Below are 22,482 nucleotides of genomic sequence, written 5' to 3'. Positions count from 1 at the left end.
GAAGGCTCTGCCTCCCATTCTGCTTTTAGGGGCCTGATAACTGAAGGCTCTGCCTCCCATTCTGCTTTTAGGGGCCTGATAACTGAAGGCTCTGCCTCCCATTCTGCTTTTAGGGGCCTGATAACTGAAGGCTCTGCCTCCCATTCTGCTTCTAGGGGCCTGATAACTGAAGGCTCTGCCTCCCATTCTGCTTTTAGGGGCCTGATAACTGAAGGCTCTGCCTCCCATTCTGCTTTTAGGGGCCTGATAACTGAAGGCTCTGCCTCCCATTCTGCTTTTAGGGGCCTGATAACTGAAGGCTCTGCCTCCCATTCTGCTTTTAGGGGCCTGATAACTGAAGGCTCTGCCTCCCATTCTGCTTTTAGGGGCCTGATAACTGAAGGCTCTGCCTCCCATTCTGCTTTTAGGGGCCTGATAACTGAAGGCTCTGCCTCCCATTCTGCTTTTAGGGGCCTGATAACTGAAGGCTCTGCCTCCCATTCTGCTTTTAGGGGCCTGATAACTGAAGGCTCTGCCTCCCATTCTGCTTTTAGGGGCCTGATAACTGAAGGCTCTGCCTCCCATTCTGCTTTTAGGAGCCTGATAACTGAAGGCTCTGCCTCCCATTCTGCTTTTAGGGGCCTGATAACTGAAGGCTCTGCCTCCCATTCTGCTTTTAGGGGCCTGATAACTGAAGGCTCTGCCTCCCATTCTGCTTTTAGGGGCCTGATAACTGAAGGCTCTGCCTCCCATTCTGCTTTTAGGGGCCTGATAACTGAAGGCTCTGCCTCCCATTCTGCTTTTAGGGGCCTGATAACTGAAGGCTCTGCCTCCCATTCTGCTTTTAGGGGCCTGATAACTGAAGGCTCTGCCTCCCATTCTGCTTTTAGGGGCCTGATAACTGAAGGCTCTGCCTCCCATTCTGCTTTTAGGGGCCTGATAACTGAAGGCTCTGCCTCCCATTCTGCTTTTAGGAGCCTGATAACTGAAGGCTCTGCCTCCCATTCTGCTTTTAGGGGCCTGATAACTGAAGGCTCTGCCTCCCATTCTGCTTTTAGGGGCCTGATAACTGAAGGCTCTGCCTCCCATTCTGCTTTTAGGGGCCTGATAACTGAAGGCTCTGCCTCCCATTCTGCTTTTAGGGGCCTGATAACTGAAGGCTCTGCCTCCCATTCTGCTTTTAGGGGCCTGATAACTGAAGGCTCTGCCTCCCATTCTGCTTTTAGGGGCCTGATAACTGAAGGCTCTGCCTCCCATTCTGCTTTTAGGGGCCTGATAACTGAAGGCTCTGCCTCCCATTCTGCTTTTAGGGGCCTGATAACTGAAGGCTCTGCCTCCCATTCTGCTTTTAGGAGCCTGATAACTGAAGGCTCTGCCTCCCATTCTGCTTTTAGGGGCCTGATAACTGAAGGCTCTGCCTCCCATTCTGCTTTTAGGGGCCTGATAACTGAAGGCTCTGCCTCCCATTCTGCTTTTAGGGGCCTGATAACTGAAGGCTCTGCCTCCCATTCTGCTTTTAGGGGCCTGATAACTGAAGGCTCTGCCTCCCATTCTGCTTTTAGGGGCCTGATAACTGAAGGCTCTGCCTCCCATTCTGCTTTTAGGGGCCTGATAACTGAAGGCTCTGCCTCCCATTCTGCTTTTAGAAACTCTGGGAACCACAAGGAAACCTGCAGCCTGAGAGCAAAGTGCTCTGTTGGGGAAATATCCAGCTGTGAGATCTTTAAGATGTGATGGAGCTCGGTCATTCAGAGCTTTTAACTACCTGAGGGATGTTGATGATGGGACAGTCCAGCTCTCCTTACTCCTCCTCTCTGTGGTGTTCCTCTCAGCAGAACTATTGAACTGAACGTTCTTTGGACCTTTCAGCAGAACCAGTTTAGGGCAGCATGGAAACTTACTGGAGATGTTTATAACTGTCAGCAGCTGAAGTTCAGGTGTAGGTCTGACCTGACACCTGCCAGCCAATCAGAGGGCAGGATCTGAGGTGTGTGTGTGTTGTTTCAGTGACATCAGAACCGCTCCACATCTACTTCCTGCAGTGTTCTCAGACTTGCTGGCGCTGTCTCTTCAGTTTGGAGGCATTCAGCATCGAGCAGAAGGTTCGGGTCAGCCTCTGTCTCCATGACAACATACAACTCCAGCTAGTCGCCACGGAGACCGGACATGGCTACCAGGTACGGTGCCGTTCCTGTGGTTTTTTGCAAACTGTACAGGTAGTCTCAGACTTCTTCTCTTAGAACTTCTGTTGGAAGTTTTGTTAAACTAGGTTCAGGTTTGGTGCAGGTCTCTGAAACCAGGGTCAGAACCACACAGCGGACCAGAACCTCAGGGAAGTAACTTTCACTCTGAAAGAAATGGTTCAGATTGTTCAGCTGATTCAGAACTTCTTGAGTCAGAACAGAGTCTGTGTCTTATTGTTGGGGTTAGTTAAACCAGATAACCAGCAGATAACCTTTTGGACCTGCTCTGTGCACGTTTACGGCTCTCTGGCTCCACAAATCTCAGGCAGATTTTTAAAGATGTGCTTTCCGTTCTGACCAAAATGTCTGGATCTGCAGATTTATGAGGTCCAGAAGCCAGCCACCTCAGAACTCTATAGAAGGATTTAACTTGATGTAGAACACAAAGATCACTAGAACTGAGGACCTGGACGGAGCCAAAATATTAGAAACCACAGAAACCTTTGATCTGCAGAGACCAGCTGGTGTTGGATCAGTCCAAGTGGATCAGCTCTTCTTCTTGGTTCCTGAAGATGTTTCACCTCTCATCTGAAAGGTTCTTCAGTTCTAAACTAGTTGGTGGGGAGTTTCAGCTGATAAGCAGCCGAGGAACCACCTGAGCAATGATTGGGGGTTCATTCTCACCTGTGAGTCTGAAAAAGCATGAACCACGGTGTGAATGGTTGTGAAACCTCCAGAGAACACCTCCTCTGTTCAGAGATGATCCTCCAGTTTAACATAGATGCTTCTTTGACTCCCCTCTGGAAGCAGAATATATACTTTACTGTCCTCGGAGTGTCGCTTCACCTGAGGTTCTGGTTCTCCTGTGAAGCTATTGTTGGGTCTCTCCTTTATAAAGGTCCATTATATATGACCCCACTGTGTTTGGTCCCCATTTAATTACTCTCTTTTGTTTATTGGAGTGAGTAGTATTAACATGATTATCCCTTCCTCCCATTTCTCCTCCTCAGCTCCCAGACCTCCCCTCAGATTTCGGCCTCCTCTCTCTCGGACAGTCTGACCTCCTCTACCGTTCCTCCTCTCCTTACTCCTCCCTCTGTGACCCCCGCAAAGCTCCCTCCCCTGCTCCTTACTCTCCTCCCTTCTCCTCCTCCACTCCTCCCCCGTCCTCCTTCTCCTCACCCCCCCCAAGGACTCCCCCATCCTCCCCTCTGAGGAGTCCTGTCTGGAAGGAGAGGAGGAGGAGCAGACCGGAGGAGGAGGTGGAGGAGCGGCAGCAGGGGGAGGGGGAGAGTGCCTCAGAAACCTCAGAGAATGTGGGAGGAGTCGGGGGGCGGATTCTCATACTGAGCCCCCACCACTTCAGCATGAAGGATGGAGAGGAGGAGAGTGATGAGGAGGAAGGAGGAGGAGCTGAGTTCAGCTTCAGCCACAGAGCTGCAGGTCAGTTCCAGTTTTATAAAGTGCGATGATGTGTTAGTTGTGCTGGTTCTGAGGAGCTGGTGTCGTTCACACTGCAGATACAAACCCGGCGGGTGGTAGGAGTTTAAAAGGACTCTCTGTCCAGCTCCTTCCTGTTCATGTCTACACCCACATTCACCCGTTCACTCATACAGCGAGTGTCGGTCCACAGGAGGCGACTCGATGGACCCTTCGGTTCAGCGTCTTCACCAACGTGTGACCGAGGGAAGCCGGGAGTTGAACCACAAGTTCCAATTCCTCCTCATCACTTATCGACTCCATGACCTTTGACCTTTACTGTGTTTAAAATGGAACCGACACAGGAGAAAATATCCAATCATACGAGCTCAGGGGACTCTAAAAGACACGAGAACTTCCCAGAGTTTTAATAAATGTTGGGTTTAAGAAGTTTAAGAAGTTAAATGAGTTAAAAATTCAGTTTCAGATGAGCTGAAATGTACCTGAACGGAGGATTCTAAGAGAGAAAGAAAACTTTAACTGTGTAAAGAATCCTCCTTCACCCATTCTGCAAAGCATACCCAGTTCAAAATGACAATCCTCGGTCCTGTAAATATTATCCAGAACCACCTCCAAACCCAAACTGAATATCATCCATCATACTGCAATCTGCACTGAAGTGACCCACTCCATTCCTGCAGGTTGTTGCATTGGCAACAGTTCATAATCTTTTCCTCCTGAAAAAGGTTAAAGTCAGATGTGGGAAAACTGCTTCAGGACTCAGGAAAAGACTCTCAGCTGTGACTTCCCAGATGTTGAATAAATCTTCTCCAGAAACAGCTGCAGATGCTTCATCTGATCATGTTGCTACAGGAAGGTATCAGAGATAATGTAGAATAACACTTTATTATCCGAGTTTGGAAGTTAAAAATAAAGATATATAAGAAAGAGCTCCTTTCTGTCCTGAAGGACGGTCCGGTGTTTCCTAAAGGAGATCCTTAAGGAAGCGTCGGAGCTCCTTTCTCTCAGGAAGGACAGTCCGGTGTTTCCTAAAGGAGATCCTTAAGGAAGCGTCGGAGCTCCTTTCTCTCAGGAAGGACGGTCCGGTGTTTCCTAAAGGAGATCCTTAAGGAAGCGTCTGAGCTCCTTTCTCTCAGGAAGGACGGTCCGGTGTTTCCTAAAGGAGATCCTTAAGGAAGCGTCGGAGCTCCTTTCTCTCAGGAAGGACGGTCCGGTGTTTCCTAAAGGAGATCCTTAAGGAAGCGTCTGAGCTCCTTTCTCTCATGAAGGACGGTCCGGTGTTTCCTAAAGGAGATCCTTAAGGAAGCGTCGGAGCTCCTTTCTCTCAGGAAGGACGGTCCGGTGTTTCCTAAAGGAGATCCTTAAGGAAGCGTCGGAGCTCCTTTCTCTCCTGAAGGACGGTCCGGTGTTTCCTAAAGGAGATCCTTAAGGAAGCGTCGGAGCTCCTTTCTCTCAGAAAGGACGGTCCGGTGTTTCCTAAAGGAGATCCTTAAGGAAGAGTCGGAGCTCCTTTCTCTCATGAAGGACGGTCCGGTGTTTCCTAAAGGAGATCCTTAAGGAAGCGTCGGAGCTCCTTTCTCTCCTGAAGGACGGTCCGGTGTTTCCTAAAGGAGATCCTTAAGGAAGCGTCGGAGCTCCTTTCTCTCATGAAGGACGGTCCGGTGTTTCCTAAAGGAGATCCTTAAGGAAGCGTCGGAGCTCCTTTCTCTCATGAAGGACGGTCCGGTGTTTCCTAAAGGAGATCCTTAAGGAAGCGTCGGAGCTCCTTTCTCTCCTGAAGGACGGTCCGGTGTTTCCTAAAGGAGATCCTTAAGGAAGCGTCGGAGCTCCTTTCTCTCCTAAAGGACGGTCCGGTGTTTCCTAAAGGAGATCCTTAAGGAAGCGTCGGAGCTCCTTTCTCTCAGGAAGGACGGTCCGGTGTTTCCTAAAGGAGATCCTTAAGGAAGCGTCGGAGCTCCTTTCTCTCAGGAAGGACGGTCCGGTGTTTCCTAAAGGAGATCCTTAAGGAAGCGTCGGAGCTCCTTTCTCTCCTGAAGGACGGTCCGGTGTTTCCTAAAGGAGATCCTTAAGGAAGCGTCGGAGCTCCTTTCTCTCAGGAAGGACGGTCCGGTGTTTCCTAAAGGAGATCCTTAAGGAAGCGTCGGAGCTCCTTTCTCTCAGGAAGGACGGTCCGGTGTTTCCTAAAGGAGATCCTTAAGGAAGCGTCGGAGCTCCTTTCTCTCCTGAAGGACGGTCCGGTGTTTCCTAAAGGAGATCCTTAAGGAAGCGTCGGAGCTCCTTTCTCTCCTGAAGGACGGTCCGGTGTTTCCTAAAGGAGATCCTTAAGGAAGCGTCGGAGCTCCTTTCTCTCATGAAGGACGGTCCGGTGTTTCCTAAAGGAGATCCTTAAGGAAGCGTCGGAGCTCCTTTCTCTCAGGAAGGACGGTCCGGTGTTTCCTAAAGGAGATCCTTAAGGAAGCGTCGGAGCTCCTTTCTCTCAGGAAGGACGGTCCGGTGTTTCCTAAAGGAGATCCTTAAGGAAGCGTCGGAGCTCCTTTCTCTCAGGAAGCTCCTTTCCTTAGTCTTTGGAGGACTCAGGCAGCTCTGATCATGGCTGCTGCTCACATGCTTCCAGCTCTTTTCACTCAGTCAGGAAGGTTCTGAAAGGTGCTATTGGACGGGGCCTCGAAGGTTCTGAACACACTGTTGGACCGGCCCAGGTGGTTGTTGAACTCTAATTCTGCTGTTTTCTTTCCTAATTTATACTGATTCTGATTGATCACCTGATTGATCACCTGATTGATCACCTGATTGATACCTTTCAGTTCTGCGCCGCTCGCTCTCTGAGGGTTCCCTGCTTCAGGAACCTCGATCCCCCTGCTTCCTGTCAGACAGCACCATCCACCAGCTCACCTCAACAGGCCCCGCCCCCTTCCCTCCTTCCCCTCAGACCCTGAGGAAACACCTGACCAGGGAAGGAGCGTCTCTGCACCAGTTACTGCTCCTGTTCAACGGCACCAAGGTAGGACCGGCACCAGGACCTGTTCTGACCCACTTCCTGATTCCTACAGGTGGTTCTTCCTGGCTCAGATCAGCTGAATGTTGGAGATGTAATCAGGATTTAAAGCCTTCTGGTTTATCTTACAAAATGAACAATTAAAGGTATTAGTATCGATAGACATCATCTCCAAGCTGCTTATCACCTGTAGAGGTGTACAACTTCCTGTAAATACTTCCTGCTTGGTAGAATGAACTACTGCAGCCCAGAGGCAGTTAAAGAGAAAACCCATTTTCTTTAAAAAGAAACTGTCGAATGAATCCATAAATTAATTAATTTTTTACCAGGTCTAGTCGGAGCTGAAACCTAGTTAATTGGGTCTGGTTTAAAGATCCATGAACACCATCAGAATCTGAATAGAACTCTGTGTAATAGTTTGTTTTGTTTGTTCAGGGGAGAGAGTCCAGGAAACGTCAGCAGACCAAGAAGATGACCAAGAGTTTGTACGTTAACGTGAACAATTTGTTCAAACAATGTCTTGGGTTTTATTTTCATGTTTGTCTGTTTTTCATGTTTGTTTGTTTTGATGTTTGTCTGTTTTTGATGTTTGTCTGTTTTTATGTTTGTCTGTTTTTGATGTTTGTCTGTTTTTATGTTTGTTTGTTTTTGATGTTTGTTTGTTTTGATGTTTGTCTGTTTTTGATGTTTGTCTGTTTTTATGTTTGTCTGTTTTTGATGTTTGTCTGTTTTGATGTTTGTCTGTTTTTGATGTTTGTCTGTTTTTTATGTTTGTTTGTTTTTATGTTTGTATGTTTTTTATGTTTGTTTGTTTTGATGTTTGTCTGTTTTTGATGTTTGTCTGTTTTTGATGTTTGTCTGTTTTTTATGTTTGTCTGTTTTTGATGTTTGTTTGTTTTTATGTTTGGCTGTTTTTATGTTTGTCTGTTTTTGATGTTTGTTTGTTTTTGATGTTTGTATGTTTTTGATGTTTGTATGTTTTTATGTTTGTTTGTTTTTCATGTTTGTTTGTTTTGATGTTTGTTTGTTTTTGATGTTTGTCTGTTTTTATGTTTGTTTGTTTTTGATGTTTGTTTGTTTTTATGTTTGTTTGTTTTTATGTTTGTTTGTTTTTGATGTTTGTCTGTTTTATGTTTGTTTGTTTTTGATGTTTGTTTGTTTTTATGTTTGTTTGTTTTCGATGTTTGTTTGTTTTCGATGTTTGTCTGTTTTTTTGTGGTTGTTTGTTTTTATGTTTGGCTGTTTTGATGTTTGTATGTTTTTTATGTTTGTTTGTTTTGATGTTTGTCTGTTTTTTATGTTTGTCTGTTTTTTATGTTTGTTTGTTTTGATGTTTGTTTGTTTTTGATGTTTGTCTGTTTTTGATGTTTGTTTGTTTTTTATGTTTGTTTGTTTTTGATGTCTGTATGTTTTTGTTGTTTGTTTGTTTTGATGTTTGTCTGTTTTTGATGTTTGTCTGTTTTTGATGTTTGTCTGTTTTTGATGTTTGTTTGTTTTTTATGTTTGTTTGTTTTTGATGTCTGTATGTTTTTGTTGTTTGTTTGTTTTGATGTTTGTCTGTTTTTGATGTTTGTCTGTTTTTGATGTTTGTCTGTTTTTTTATGTTTGTTTGTTTCGATGTTTGTCTGTTTTTGATGTTTGTCTGTTTTTGATGTTTGTTTGTTTTGATGTTTGTCTGTTTTTGATGTTTGTCTGTTTTTTATGTTTGTTTGTTTTTTGTTTGTCTGTTTTTTATGTTTGTCTGTTTTTGATGTTTGTTTGTTTTGATGTTTGTCTGTTTTTGATGTTTGTCTGTTTTTGATGTTTGTTTGTTTTTTGTTTGTCTGTTTTCCATGTTTGTCTGTTTTTGATGTTTGTCTGTTTTTTATGTTTGTTTGTTTTTTGTTTGTCTGTTTTTCATGTTTGTCTGTTTTTGATGTTTGTCTGTTTTTTGTTTGTCTGTTTTTTTATGTTTGTCTGTTTTTGATGTTTGTTTGTTTTTGATGTTTTTGATGTTTGTCTGTTTTTGATGTTTGTTTGTTTTTGATGTTTGTTTGTTTTTGATGTTTGTTTGTTTTTGATGTTTGTTTGTTTTTATGTTTGTCTGTTCTTGATGTTTGTTTGTTTTTGATGTTTGTTTGTTTTTATGTTTGTCTGTTTTTTATGTTTGTTTGTTTTTTGTTTGTCTGTTTTTCATGTTTGTCTGTTTTTGATGTTTGTCTGTTTTTTGTTTGTCTGTTTTTTTATGTTTGTCTGTTTTTGATGTTTGTTTGTTTTTGATGTTTTTGATGTTTGTCTGTTTTTGATGTTTGTTTGTTTTTGATGTTTGTTTGTTTTTGATGTTTGTTTGTTTTTTGTTTGTCTGTTTTTCATGTTTGTCTGTTTTTGATGTTTGTTTGTTTTGATGTTTGTCTGTTTTTGATGTTTGTCTGTTTTTTTATGTTTGTTTGTTTTGATGTTTGTCTGTTTTTGATGTTTGTCTGTTTTTGATGTTTGTTTGTTTTTTGTTTGTCTGTTTTTGATGTTTGTTTGTTTTGATGTTTGTCTGTTTTTGATGTTTGTCTGTTTTTTATGTTTGTCTGTTTTTCATGTTTGTCTGTTTTTGATGTTTGTCTGTTTTTTGTTTGTCTGTTTTTTATGTTTGTCTGTTTTTGATGTTTTTGATGTTTGTCTGTTTTTGATGTTTGTTTGTTTTTGATGTTTGTTTGTTTTTATGTTTGTCTGTTCTTGATGTTTGTTTGTTTTTATGTTTGTCTGTTTTTGATGTTTGTCTGTTTTCATCTTTTCTTTCTCTCTGATTCGTCCTCACGCCTCTGCAGAGCTGCTGATGTTCGAAGCCGCCTGACTTTTCTGCAGAGATGTAAAAATGTTACTGGCAACAGTTTGGAAAAGGCTCTAAGAAACAACAGGTGGGAAAAACCTCCAACCTTTTCTGAACAGAACCGAAACCCAGTTCTAACCTGGGTCCGTGTCACACAGTCCAGTTGATTACAACTCGCTCTGAAAACTGTTTGGATCTGTCTGACTCCTGCTAATTCTGTTCGGCTTCTGCTGGTTCATTTAAATATCTGCTGGTTCTGTTTGGTTCCTGCTGGTTTTGCTCAGTTTCTGCTGGCTCAGTTCGGTTCCTGCTGGTTCTGTTAGTTTTTGCTGGTTCTGTTCATCTCCTGATAGTTTTTGCTGGTTCTGTTAGTTTGTGGTGGTTTTGTTCAGTTCCTACAGGTTCTTTTTGGTTCCTGTTGGTTCTGTTCGGTTAAATGGTAAATGGACTGTACTTATATGGCGCTTCTAACTAACCACTCAAAGCGCTTTTAACACTACTGGTCCCTACTGGTTCTGTCTGTTTGCTGCTGGTTCTGTAAATTATTTTGGTTTTGTTCTGTTTCTGCTGGTTCTGTTAGTTTTTGCTGCGTTTGTTCCTACTGGTTCTTATTGTTTCTTTCTGCTTGTTATTATTGGTTCCTGCTGGTTCTGTTAGTTTCTGCTGGTTTTGTTTGGTTCCTACTGGTTCTTATTGTTTCTTTCTGCTTGTTAATATTGGTTCCTACTGGTTCTTATTGTTTCTTTCTGCTTGTTATTATTGGTTCCTACTGGTTCTTATTGTTTCTTTCTGCTTGTTATTATTGGTTCCTGCTAGTTCTGTTAGTTTCTGCTGGTTCTGTTAGTTTCTGCTGGTTCTGTTAGGTTCCTACTGGTTCTTATTGTTTCTTTCTGCTTGTTATTATTGGTTCCTACTGGTTCTTATTGTTTCTTTCTGCTTGTTATTATTGGTTCCTGCTGGTTCTGTTAGTTTCTGCTGGTTCTGTTAGGTTCCTACTGGTTCTTATTGTTTCTTTCTGCTTGTTATTATTGGTTCCTGCTGGTTCTGTTAGTTTCTGCTGGTTTTGTTTGGTTCCTACTGGTTCTTATTGTTTCTTTCTGCTTGTTATTATTGGTTCCTGCTGGTTCTGTTAGTTTCTGCTGGTTCTGTTAGGTTCCTACTGGTTCTTATTGTTTCTTTCTGCTTGTTATTATTGGTTCCTACTGGTTCTTATTGTTTCTTTCTGCTTGTTATTATTGGTTCCTGCTGGTTCTGTTAGTTTCTGCTGGTTTTGTTTGGTTCCTACTGGTTCTTATTGTTTCTTTCTGCTTGTTATTATTGGTTCCTACTGGTTCTTATTGTTTCTTTCTGCTTGTTATTATTGGTTCCTACTGGTTCTTATTGTTTCTTTCTGCTTGTTATTATTGGTTCCTGCTGGTTCTGTTAGTTTCTGCTGGTTCTGTTAGTTTCTGCTGGTTCTGTTAGGTTCCTACTGGTTCTTATTGTTTCATTCTGCTTGTTATTATTGGTTCCTACTGGTTCTTATTGTTTCTTTCTGCTTGTTATTATTGGTTCCTACTGGTTCTTATTGTTTCTTTCTGCTTGTTATTATTGGTTCCTACTGGTTCTTATTGTTTCTTTCTGCTGGTTTTGTTTGGTTCCTACTGGTTCTTATTGTTTCTTTCTGCTTGTTATTATTGGTTCCTACTGGTTCTTATTGTTTCTTTCTGCTTGTTATTATTGGTTCCTACTGGTTCTTATTGTTTCTTTCTGCTTGTTATTATTGGTTCCTACTGGTTCTTATTGTTTCTTTCTGCTTGTTATTATTGGTTCCTGCTGGTTCTTATTGTTTCTTTCTGCTTGTTATTATTGGTTCCTACTGGTTCTTATTGTTTCTTTCTGCTTGTTATTATTGGTTCCTACTGGTTCTTATTGTTTCTTTCTGCTTGTTATTATTGGTTCCTACTGGTTCTTATTGTTTCTTTCTGCTTGTTATTATTAGTTCCTGCTGGTTCTGTTAGTTTCTGGTGGTTCTTTTTAGTTCCTTTTGTTTCTGTTTGGTTCCTGCTGGTTCTGTTAGTTTCTGCTGGTTCTGTTAGGTTCCTACTGGTTCTGTTAGGTTCCTACTGGTTCTTATTGTTTCTTTCTGCTTGTTATTATTGGTTCCTGCTGGCTCTGTTAGTTTCTGGTGGTTCGTTTTAGTTCCTTTTGTTTCTGTTTGGTTCCTGCTGGTTCTGTTAGTTTCTGCTGGTTCTGTTAGGTTCCTACTGGTTCTGTTAGGTTCCTACTGGTTCTTATTGTTTCTTTCTGCTTGTTATTATTAGTTCCTGCTGGCTCTGTTAGTTTCTGCTGGTTCTGTTAGTTTCTGCTGCTTTTGTTTGATTCCTGCTGGTTCTGTTTGGTTCTTTCTGCTTGTTATTATTGGTTCCTACTGGTTCTTATTGTTTCTTTCTGCTTGTTATTATTGGTTCCTACTGGTTCTTATTGTTTCTTTCTGCTTGTTATTATTGGTTCCTTCTGGTTCTGTTAGTTTCTGCTGGTTTTGTTTGGTTCCTACTGGTTCTGTTAGTTTCTTTCTGCTTGTTATTATTGGTTCCTGCTGGCTCTGTTAGTTTCTGGTGGTTCTTTTTAGTTCCTTTTGTTTCTGTTTGGTTCCTGCTGGTTCTGTTAGTTCCTGCTGGTTCTGTTAGTTTCTGCTGGTTCTGTTAGGTTCCTACTGGTTCTTATTGTTTCTTTCTGCTTGTTATTATTGGTTCCTGCTGGTTCTGTTAGTTTCTGCTGGTTTTGTTTGGTTCCTACTGGTTCTTATTGTTTCTTTCTGCTTGTTATTATTGGTTCCTGCTGGTTCTGTTAGTTTCTGCTGGTTCTGTTAGGTTCCTACTGGTTCTTATTGTTTCTTTCTGCTTGTTATTATTGGTTCCTACTGGTTCTTATTGTTTCTTTCTGCTTGTTATTATTGGTTCCTGCTGGTTCTGTTAGTTTCTGCTGGTTTTGTTTGGTTCCTACTGGTTCTTATTGTTTCTTTCTGCTTGTTATTATTGGTTCCTGCTGGTTCTGTTAGTTTCTGCTGGCTCTGTTAGTTTCTGATGGTTCTTTTTAGTTCCTTTTGTTTCTGTTTGGTTCCTGCTGGTTCTGTTAGTTTCTGCTGGTTCTGTTAGGTTCCTACTGGTTCTTATTGTTTCTTTCTGCTTGTTATTATTGGTTCCTACTGGTTCTTATTGTTTCTTTCTGCTTGTTATTATTGGTTCCTTCTGGTTCTGTTAGTTTCTGCTGGTTTTGTTTGGTTCCTACTGGTTCTGTTAGTTTCTTTCTGCTTGTTATTATTGGTTCCTGCTGGCTCTGTTAGTTTCTGGTGGTTCTTTTTAGTTCCTTTTGTTTCTGTTTGGTTCCTGCTGGTTCTGTTAGTTCCTGCTGGTTCTGTTAGTTTCTGCTGGTTCTGTTAGGTTCCTACTGGTTCTTATTGTTTCTTTCTGCTTGTTTTTATTGGTTCCTGCTGGTTCTGTTAGTTTCTGCTGGTTTTGTTTGGTTCCTACTGGTTCTTATTGTTTCTTTCTGCTTGTTATTATTGGTTCCTGCTGGTTCTGTTAGTTTCTGCTGGTTCTGTTAGTTTTTGCTGGTTCTGTTAGGTTCCTACTGGTTCTTATTGTTTCTTTCTGCTTGTTATTATTGGTTCCTACTGGTTCTTATTGTTTCTTTCTGCTTGTTATTATTGGTTCCTACTGGTTCTTATTGTTTCTTTCTGCTTGTTATTATTGGTTCCTGCTGGTTCTGTTAGTTTCTGCTGGTTCTGTTAGGTTCCTACTGGTTCTTATTGTTTCTTTCTGCTTGTTATTATTGGTTCCTACTGGTTCTTATTGTTTCTTTCTGCTTGTTATTATTGGTTCCTACTGGTTCTTATTGTTTCTTTCTGCTTGTTATTATTGGTTCCTTCTGGTTCTGTTAGTTTCTGCTGGTTTTGTTTGGTTCCTACTGGTTCTGTTAGTTTCTTTCTGCTTGTTATTATTGGTTCCTGCTGGCTCTGTTAGTTTCTGGTGGTTCTTTTTAGTTCCTTTTGTTTCTGTTTGGTTCCTGCTGGTTCTGTTAGTTTCTGCTGGTTCTGTTAGGTTCCTACTGGTTCTTATTGTTTCTTTCTGCTTGTTTTTATTGGTTCCTGCTGGTTCTGTTAGTTTCTGCTGGTTTTGTTTGGTTCCTACTGGTTCTTATTGTTTCTTTCTGCTTGTTATTATTGGTTCCTGCTGGTTCTGTTAGTTTCTGCTGGTTCTGTTAGTTTCTGCTGGTTCTGTTAGGTTCCTACTGGTTCTTATTGTTTCTTTCTGCTTGTTATTATTGGTTCCTACTGGTTCTTATTGTTTCTTTCTGCTTGTTATTATTGGTTCCTACTGGTTCTTATTGTTTCTTTCTGCTTGTTATTATTGGTTCCTACTGGTTCTTATTGTTTCTTTCTGCTTGTTATTATTGGTTCCTACTGGTTCTTATTGTTTCTTTCTGCTTGTTATTATTGGTTCCTGCTGGCTCTGTTAGTTTCTGGTGGTTCGTTTTAGTTCCTTTTGTTTCTGTTTGGTTCCTGCTGGTTCTGTTAGTTTCTGCTGGTTCTGTTAGTTTCTGCTGGTTTTGTTTGGTTCCTACTGGTTCTTATTGTTTCTTTCTGCTTGTTATTATTGGTTCCTACTGGTTCTTATTGTTTCTTTCTGCTTGTTATTATTGGTTCCTACTGGTTCTTATTGTTTCTTTCTGCTTGTTATTATTGGTTCCTGCTGGTTCTGTTAGTTTCTGCTGGTTCTGTTAGTTTCTGCTGGTTCTGTTAGGTTCCTACTGGTTCTTATTGTTTCTTTCTGCTTGTTATTATTGGTTCCTACTGGTTCTTATTGTTTCTTTCTGCTTGTTATTATTGGTTCCTACTGGTTCTTATTGTTTCTTTCTGCTTGTTATTATTGGTTCCTACTGGTTCTTATTGTTTCTTTCTGCTTGTTATTATTGGTTCCTGCTGGTTCTGTTAGTTTCTGCTGGTTTTGTTTGGTTCCTACTGGTTCTTATTGTTTCTTTCTGCTTGTTATTATTGGTTCCTACTGGTTCTTATTGTTTCTTTCTGCTTGTTATTATTGGTTCCTACTGGTTCTTATTGTTTCTTTCTGCTTGTTATTATTGGTTCCTGCTGGTTCTGTTAGTTTCTGGTGGTTCGTTTTAGTTCCTTTTGTTTCTGTTTGGTTCCTGCTGGTTCTGTTAGTTTCTGCTGGTTCTGTTAGGTTCCTACTGGTTCTTATTGTTTCTTTCTGCTTGTTATTATTAGTTCCTGCTGGCTCTGTTAGTTTCTGCTGGTTCTGTTAGTTTCTGCTGCTTTTGTTTGATTCCTGCTGGTTCTGTTTGGTTCTGAGGTTTGTTTGTTCTGTTTTTCAGGCCACCTGCAGACAAGGTGCTGAAATGGGCGGAGTCTTTGGACGCCCTGCTGACCAATCAGTGTAAGAGGCAGTTCTTCCTCTTTGAACCAATCAGCTGTGGGGGGAAGAGCCTGAGTGCAGTCTGTCCCTATTGGCTTAAAGTCTTTCTCCCTCTCGTTCTGATTGGTTAGATGGTCTGACGGTGTTCCGTCACTTCCTGAGGATGGAGTTCAGTGAGGAGAACCTGGACTTCTGGTTAGCAGTGGAGAGATTTAAGAGGACACACCCCTTCAGTAAGATGGCTGCCAGTGCGGTGAAAATCTATGACGAGTTCATTTCTACCAACGCTGCGAGACAGGTAACCTCTCTATCAGTCTGTCCTCTGATTGGTCCAACATCTGGTCATGTGACTCAGCTGCTCTCTGTCACAGGTCAACGTGGACTCGTCTGTGAGGCAGTCGACCAATCAGAGCCTGCGTCTTGGTGTTTGTCCCAACTCCTTTCAGCTGGCCCAGGATCAGATTTTCAGTCTCATGGAGACGGACAGTTACCCACGATTCCTCAAGTCCCGTCTTTACGCCCAGCTGGCCAATCACAGCACAGACGCAGCCTCAGAGCCAGCCAATCAGAGCAGATCTGTCAGCCAATCATGAGGGGAGGAGGAAAATCAAGTTCATTAGAGGACAGATCTATCGGACTGATCAGAGTCTCTGATTGGCTGGCTGTTGGCCCTTCAGGCAACCACTGAGAGGCCCAGTTGCATTATGGGAAATGTAGTATTTGTAGTGTTGGAGGCTCGTGTGTGAACTTGTCTCTCAGATGATTTTTTTTCTGTATATTCTCTCACTAAATAACATGAGTATTGTTTTAATGATAAGTTATCTATGAGTCAGATGTTTATTAGAACTGGAATGCTTTGAATGTGTCCGATTTATTGAAGTTTAACCGTCTAACAGGAATCAGCATTAACTGAGCACTCAGACCTGAAGATGTTTGTTGTTGTTGACTTTAACAGATGATGTTTAACCTGTTGGTGTCCTGATGGAGGAGTCAGATCTGGTGATAATGTGTCCAGCTCATCGGCTTTGACTGGTCACCGCTTGATGTGAATAATCTGATCTAAGATGGTGAAACACAAGCTCTTTGTTTGATTTAAGATGCACAAAGAAGAATCGACCGGAAGCTGTGACATTTAACACACGACTGTTTGGTTTTGTCATTTTTTTTTAAAGTTTCAACAAATCTAATGAAGTATATGTTTTGTTATTAGAGTCGACTGAGTTGTTACTGTAACAGAAGGTTATGGATCGCCTGCTTTACATTAAAAGAGAACTGTGTTGGACCTCCGGCTTCTTCCTCTGTGGTTATATATATCTCACTGCCACTAGTTATTTTTCAACAGAGAAACTAAAGCCAGCAGGTGATGTATTGAACAGGTGAGATGTGTTCTTACAAAGGATCACAGGTTCCAAAGTGTTACTCCACCACTTTGTTCTCCAGGTGGTAAAATAAAAAGCTGAAATGTGTAAACTCATCTGCTCTTGTATGGAAGTCCTGAAAGGCAAACAGAGAAATAAACGGTTTGTTTCTGTAATCCTTTTTTCTGCCACCAGAGGGAGTCGGACTCAATCCATTTTCTATACCTGCTTAATCCAAATCAGGGTCGTGGGGAGGCTGGAATTTATTCCAGCTGTCCTTGGTGCACCTGGACAGGTCACCTGTCTATCAAAGGGCCACACAGAGACAAACGAGACACACACTCACTCCTAGGGACAATTTAGAGTCACCAATTACCCTAACGTATGCTTTTGGATGGTGGGAGGAAGCCAGAGAACCGGGAGAGAACCCAGGCATACACAGGGTGAACCAGCCGGGATTCAAACCTGTAACCCTCTGCTGCGAGGTGACGTGTTAACCCCCACACCACAGCAGCACTAACTGAACCACTGCCTTTAAATGACATCTGAAGGGTAGAAAGGTCTGGACCCAGAAACCATCACACCATGATGATGTCAGCAGGTTGTGTAACAGCACTTTTGACTTTGACTATGGACTGTTTGTGCTGGTGAGAGCAAAGGCTCAGGGGAACATCTTCCAGTCAGCAGTTTAGTAAGGCTGCAGGTGGGTTTAGTTTGGACTCTGATTGTTATAAACGTCTGATGAGGCTTTCACCATTTCCATGACCAGATGAACTGTTTTTCCAGAACACTGTCTGTACTAATATTTTAACGATCTAGATCATCTAGATGTTCTAGATCGTTAAAATGTTAGAACAGACATACATGCATACATTAGTTGACCATACATATATATATATATATATATGTATATATATATGTATATGGTCAACTATGGTCAACTTTCCTTGAGACTTCTTTTGTTGATCTGTGAAGAGCTGAGAGTTTTAAAACTTCTCAAACAATCTGATCGTGAAGAGTTCGGACACACAGGAAGCTTTTAGAGTCAGAAAATGACCACATCTGCGAGGTTGAGCGTAAACATCAGAGTTAATTGTATTTGTCTGACACAAAGTCACTGCTGTAAACCCTACATTTAAATGTCTTAAAGAGTAATAAATGTGTCTCTGGTGTGACATCAGAGTGATGTCACAATCAGCTGCTCAGGTAGCTGAGCTGCTGAGAGGTGAACAGTGACACCCTGTGGCTCTTTTAAGTCCTGCAGAGGATATTCACTGTGGTGATTTATGGTGTTTCCCTGTCAGAATACAGTTTTCTCTGCATCCCTCATTACTGTTATCAGTGAATCAGATAACCTCAAAGAGTGGATGATTTCAGGAGAAACTGAGGGTCAGATGAGACGGTTCAGGACTCAGATGGCTTTCATAATCACACTAATGTCTTAAAACACTGTTATAATGCTTTTTATTTCATTCTGACATTAAGCTTTCTTCAAATGAGTGAGAAGGAAACACCATCTGTGTTTCTGTCTTTTAGGATCTTTTGCTCTTTGTTTTCTTCACTTCCTGTTTAATTTCAACCAGTTTCCTCTGAGCAATCAGTCATTTTGTTGTTTGTTTGCTCCTCACCTGTCCATCAAGTAATCTCTAACTTTTGTCATTTTTATCATTTCTAACCTTCACTTGTTTTGTTTCTTTTCATGTCTCCTCCTGTGGTGTTATGGTTAAAGCATCTTTAAAGAGAAGAAGCCCTCCTGTGGTGTTATGGTTAAGCATCTTTAAAGAGAAGAAGCCCTCCTGTGGTGTTATGGTTAAACATCTTTAAAGAGAAGAAGCCCTCCTGTGGTGTTATGGTTAAGCATCTTTAAAGAGAAGAAGCCCTCCTGTGGTGTTATGGTTAAACATCTTTAAAGAGAAGAAGCCCTCCTGTGGTGTTATGGTTAAGCATCTTTAAAGAGAAGAAGCCCTTGAACTGGACTGTTAAAGGGTCTAATGGGTGAGCCACAGCTTCTCCCAGCATTTCTGAACCACAGGCAGCTGCAGCATTGAGCTGAATCCATTTCAAATGATTACTCCCATCCTTTGTTCAGGGATTTGAAGCTTCTTCTTCCAGCTTGATGAAGGTTTTCAGTCCCTAAAAACGTTTAGTTCCTGCTGCTATCACTGACCTGAGCAAGCTGCACATTAAGCTGTTTTATTTAGTTTGGAATCAGGTTTTAATCGGAGAGATTATTGATCTGATGTCTGTTTATCTGTCCTGATCTGTGGAACCGGTTTTGTTTGAACAGATTTAATGTTGTTGTGGCTGTAAAATGGATCTACCTGCAGATAAAGTCACCTAATTCTGAGGTGCTGTCATTATCATTTTTACAGTTTTATTATTTTATCCCATTCTCAGGACTTATTGTCATTATCATTATTTATTTGTTCAATGTTTCTGCATTCAGCAGACGCTTTTATCCAAAGCGACTTACAGGTGGGGGTCTTGCCTAAGGACCCTGACTGGAGACAGAACCTTTCATGCAGGGGATTTGAACCCAGGTCTTCCACGCCAAAGATGGCAATCTCACCACTACACTATCCAGTCCTTCGTATTTCTTTTTTATTTGTATGTTTATGGTGGACTGTTTTTTACTGTTCAGATGAGGCATTTTTTCATTTTGTTGGCAGAACAGAGATAATAAAGGCTTCTAATCTGTTTGTATGTGCTGTTCTGTTGGATTCGTGTCAGCTGTGGTATTAAAGTCAGTTCCTGCATGGCTCCCACAGGAAATACTGCAGTTAAAAGGTTTAAATGTGAACAAATGCTGCTAAAAAAAGGTTTTAACTCTGTGATCTGCTCTGTCCTGAAACACAGAGATTCTCTGACTGAGGTGTGAATATTTTTCTGTTTCAGTGAAAGTTTTAACATTTTCTTTGTTCAGAACTGAAACAAACATCAAAACAGCAGTTTGGCTTGTTTTTTAACAGCTGAATCAATGATCCGTTTGTGTTGTTCATGTCAGAGGGTGAATAAAACTTCAGAGAGGGAACACTGAGGCGTTTTTATTAGAGAACCCAACATAAACAGCAGCAGACCGGTTCCTACCCGGCCAGGATGTGTTTGACAAACTCGGTGTAGTTGATGTGTCCGTTGGCGTCCTCCTGTCCCATCATGAGACGGTCCACCTCGTTCTCCGTCATCTTCTCTCCCAGCGTGGCGAGCACGTGGCGGAGCTCTGCCCCCATCACCGTGCCGTTGCCCTCCTTGTCGAAGACCCTCAGCCCCTCTACAAAGTCCTCGAAGTTGCCCTGCTCCTTGGAGCGCGCCACGTGCTGCAGCATGGGCAGGAAGCTGTCGAAGTCCAGCAGCTTGGCGTGCAGCTCCTCTGCCTTCGGGCGCCCCAGCAGCTTCAGCACCTCCTCGTTGGTGGGGTTGTGTCCCAGCGCTCGCATGACATCACCGCACTGGGCGTAAGTGATCTTCATCTCCCCCAGGGGGGTCTCATCAAACAGCGAGAAGGCGTCCCTAAACTCATCCACTTGGTCGGCGGTGAACTCCACCACGATGCTCTTCAGGTCCACCTCTGGTGGTTTGGGCTCCGGCTCCGCAGGTTTGGCCGGGGGAGGTGGTTCCTCTTTCTTGGCTTCCACTTTCTTCACCTCGGGCTTCTTGGGTTCCACCTTCTTTGGCGCCATGCTGCAGACGGAGACGGAGGTTGTCTCCTGTGGTGTTTTATAGCTGCTGAGGCGGAGCGAGCAGTGCAAGAGAGGAGAGAGCAGCTGACCAAAAATGGAAGAAAACAGGAATAGAAGCTCAGCCGATAACAGACGGCAGATAAGAAGCTTCCAGAAGCTGCTGAGAGCTCGATAACAGGTTGTTTCACTTCAAGTGCACGTCAGTGACATCACAGTGGCAGCAGAAAACAGATCACACCCAGCTGCAGGAGAAAGAGCTGCTCCTCTTCCTCTGAAGGGTCCGGCCAGCTGTGTCCATCTGAAGTATCATGTTCAGATTTACTGTTTTTATCGTGTGCTTTGAAATCACCTGCAGACTGATCTCAGAATGAGCTCCTTTCTCTCATGAAGGACGGTCCGGGCTTCCTAAAGGAGATCCTTAAGGAAGCGTCGGAGCTCCTTTCTCTCAGGAAGGACGGTCCGGTGTTTCCTAAAGGAGATCCTTAAGGAAGCGTCGGAGCTCCTTTCTCTCAGGAAGGACGGTCCGGTGTTTCCTAAAGGAGATCCTTAAGGAAGCGTCGGAGCTCCTTTCTCTCCTGAAGGACGGTCCGGTGTTTCCTAAAGGAGATCCTTAAGGAAGAGTCGGAGCTCCTTTCTCTCCTGAAGGACGGTCCGGTGTTTCCTAAAGGAGATCCTTAAGGAAGCGTCGGAGCTCCTTTCTCTCAGGAAGGACGGTCCGGTGTTTCCTAAAGGAGATCCTTAAGGAAGCGTCGGAGCTCCTTTCTCTCCTGAAGGACGGTCCGGTGTTTCCTAAAGGAGATCCTTAAGGAAGAGTCGGAGCTCCTTTCTCTCAGGAAGGACGGTCCGGTGTTTCCTAAAGGAGATCCTTAAGGAAGCGTCGGAGCTCCTTTCTCTCAGGAAGGACGGTCCGGTGTTTCCTAAAGGAGATCCTTAAGGAAGCGTCGGAGCTCCTTTCTCTCAGGAAGGACGGTCCGGTGTTTCCTAAAGGAGATCCTTAAGGAAGCGTCGGAGCTCCTTTCTTTCATGAAGGACGGTCCGGGCTTCCTAAAGGAGATCCTTAAGGAAGCGTCGGAGCTCCTTTCTCTCATGAAGGACGGTCCGGTGTTTCCTAAAGGAGATCCTTAAGGAAGCGTCGGAGCTCCTTTCTCTCAGGAAGGACGGTCCGGGCTTCCTAAAGGAGATCCTTAAGGAAGCGTCGGAGCTCCTTTCTTTCATGAAGGACGGTCCGGTGTTTCCTAAAGGAGATCCTTAAGGAAGCATTGGAGCTCCTTTCTCTCATGAAGGACGGTCCGGTGTTTCCTAAAGGAGATCCTTAAGGAAGCGTCGGAGCTCCTTTCTTTCATGAAGGACGGTCCGGTGTTTCCTAAAGGAGATCCTTAAGGAAGCGTCGGAGCTCCTTTCTCTCAGGAAGGACGGTCCGGTGTTTCCTAAAGGAGATCCTTAAGGAAGCGTCTGAGCTCCTTTCTCTCCTGAAGGACGGTCCGGTGTTTCCTAAAGGAGATCCTTAAGGAAGCGTCGGAGCTCCTTTCTTTCATGAAGGACGGTCCGGTGTTTCCTAAAGGAGATCCTTAAGGAAGCGTCTGAGCTCCTTTCTCTCCTGAAGGACGGTCCGGTGTTTCCTAAAGGAGATCCTTAAGGAAGCGTCGGAGCTCCTTTCTTTCATGAAGGACGGTCCGGGCTTCCTAAAGGAGATCCTTAAGGAAGCGTCGGAGCTCCTTTCTCTCAGGAAGGACGGTCCGGTGTTTCCTAAAGGAGATCCTTAAGGAAGCGTCGGAGCTCCTTTCTCTCAGGAAGGACGGTCCGGTGTTTCCTAAAGGAGATCCTTAAGGAAGCGTCGGAGCTCCTTTCTCTCAGGAAGGATGGTCCGGTGTTTCCTAAAGGAGATCCTTAAGGAAGCGTCGGAGCTCCTTTCTCTCATGAAGGACGGTCCGGTGTTTCCTAAAGGAGATCCTTAAGGAAGCGTCGGAGCTCCTTTCTCTCATGAAGGACGGTCCGGTGTTTCCTAAAGGAGATCCTTAAGGAAGCGTCGGAGCTCCTTTCTCTCAGGAAGGACGGTCCGGTGTTTCCTAAAGGAGATCCTTAAGGAAGCGTCGGAGCTCCTTTCCTTAGTGTTTGGAGGATTCAGACAGCTCTGGTCATGGCTGCTGCTCACATGCTTCCAGCTCATTCCACTCAGTCAGGAAGGTTCTGAACACACCGTTGGACCGGGCCCTGGAGGTCGTGCATTCACCGGCACATCAACAGCAACTGCAACACCCTAACCTGTCAGCTTCTTCAGTCTATTTCAGTCTCATTATCCCCTTAGGGATTAGGTCACATGTGGAGACCACGTCATTAACATTCCAGCTGTGATAAGGAAAGTGATAACTCATGATGCTCTCTGAGCTACTCTGGCTGCAGCTCCGCTCTCTCTGCTTTAATGGAAACCTTTTTTATTTGATCTTTTTGGAGATTATCTTTTATTTTAATCTTATAGAGAAACTTAAAATTAGGTCCTTAAAGTTAGTCATAAATCCAGAAACTCAGTCTGATGAGGTCCAGTCTGCAGGATAAACTTTAAGGATGAAACATCAGCGACATCACAGTTCCACCAATAAGATCTAATGGAGTTTTAACATTTCTATGATCACAACATC

General features: G+C 43.2%; 2 protein-coding genes across 3 annotated transcripts in view; one reads left to right on the top strand and one right to left on the bottom strand.

The window, feature by feature from the left end:
• Positions 1-16,089, top strand: part of LOC140309279 (regulator of G-protein signaling 3-like) — a 45,301-nt gene extending 29,212 nt beyond the window's left edge. For both annotated transcript variants that reach the window (XM_072387091.1, XM_072387092.1), the window contains 8 exons: positions 1,987-2,156; positions 3,173-3,605; positions 6,407-6,603; positions 7,033-7,082; positions 9,396-9,485; positions 14,771-14,832; positions 14,943-15,109; positions 15,183-16,089. In XM_072387091.1, coding sequence (XP_072243192.1) covers positions 1,987-2,156; positions 3,173-3,605; positions 6,407-6,603; positions 7,033-7,082; positions 9,396-9,485; positions 14,771-14,832; positions 14,943-15,109; positions 15,183-15,404 — 1,391 coding nt within the window. In that variant the 3' untranslated portion in view covers positions 15,405-16,089. The remainder of the gene's footprint in view (positions 1-1,986; positions 2,157-3,172; positions 3,606-6,406; positions 6,604-7,032; positions 7,083-9,395; positions 9,486-14,770; positions 14,833-14,942; positions 15,110-15,182) is intronic.
• A 3,108-nt stretch (positions 16,090-19,197) lies between these two features.
• Positions 19,198-19,866, bottom strand: cmlc1 (cardiac myosin light chain-1). Its single transcript, XM_072387090.1, has one exon. The coding sequence runs from the start codon at positions 19,844-19,846 to the stop codon at positions 19,253-19,255; it is 594 nt and encodes a 197-aa protein (XP_072243191.1). The 5' UTR covers positions 19,847-19,866; the 3' UTR covers positions 19,198-19,252.
• Between the last annotated feature and the right edge of the window lie 2,616 nt (positions 19,867-22,482).

This window comes from Leuresthes tenuis, unplaced genomic scaffold (genome assembly GCF_036924035.1).
Source record: "Leuresthes tenuis unplaced genomic scaffold, fLeuTen1.0.hap1 SCAF_6, whole genome shotgun sequence".
NCBI classification, from domain to species: Eukaryota; Metazoa; Chordata; class Actinopteri; order Atheriniformes; family Atherinopsidae; genus Leuresthes; species Leuresthes tenuis.
The sequence above is the reverse complement of the archived record's forward strand: the minus strand, read 5'-3'. Positions and strand labels throughout refer to the sequence as shown.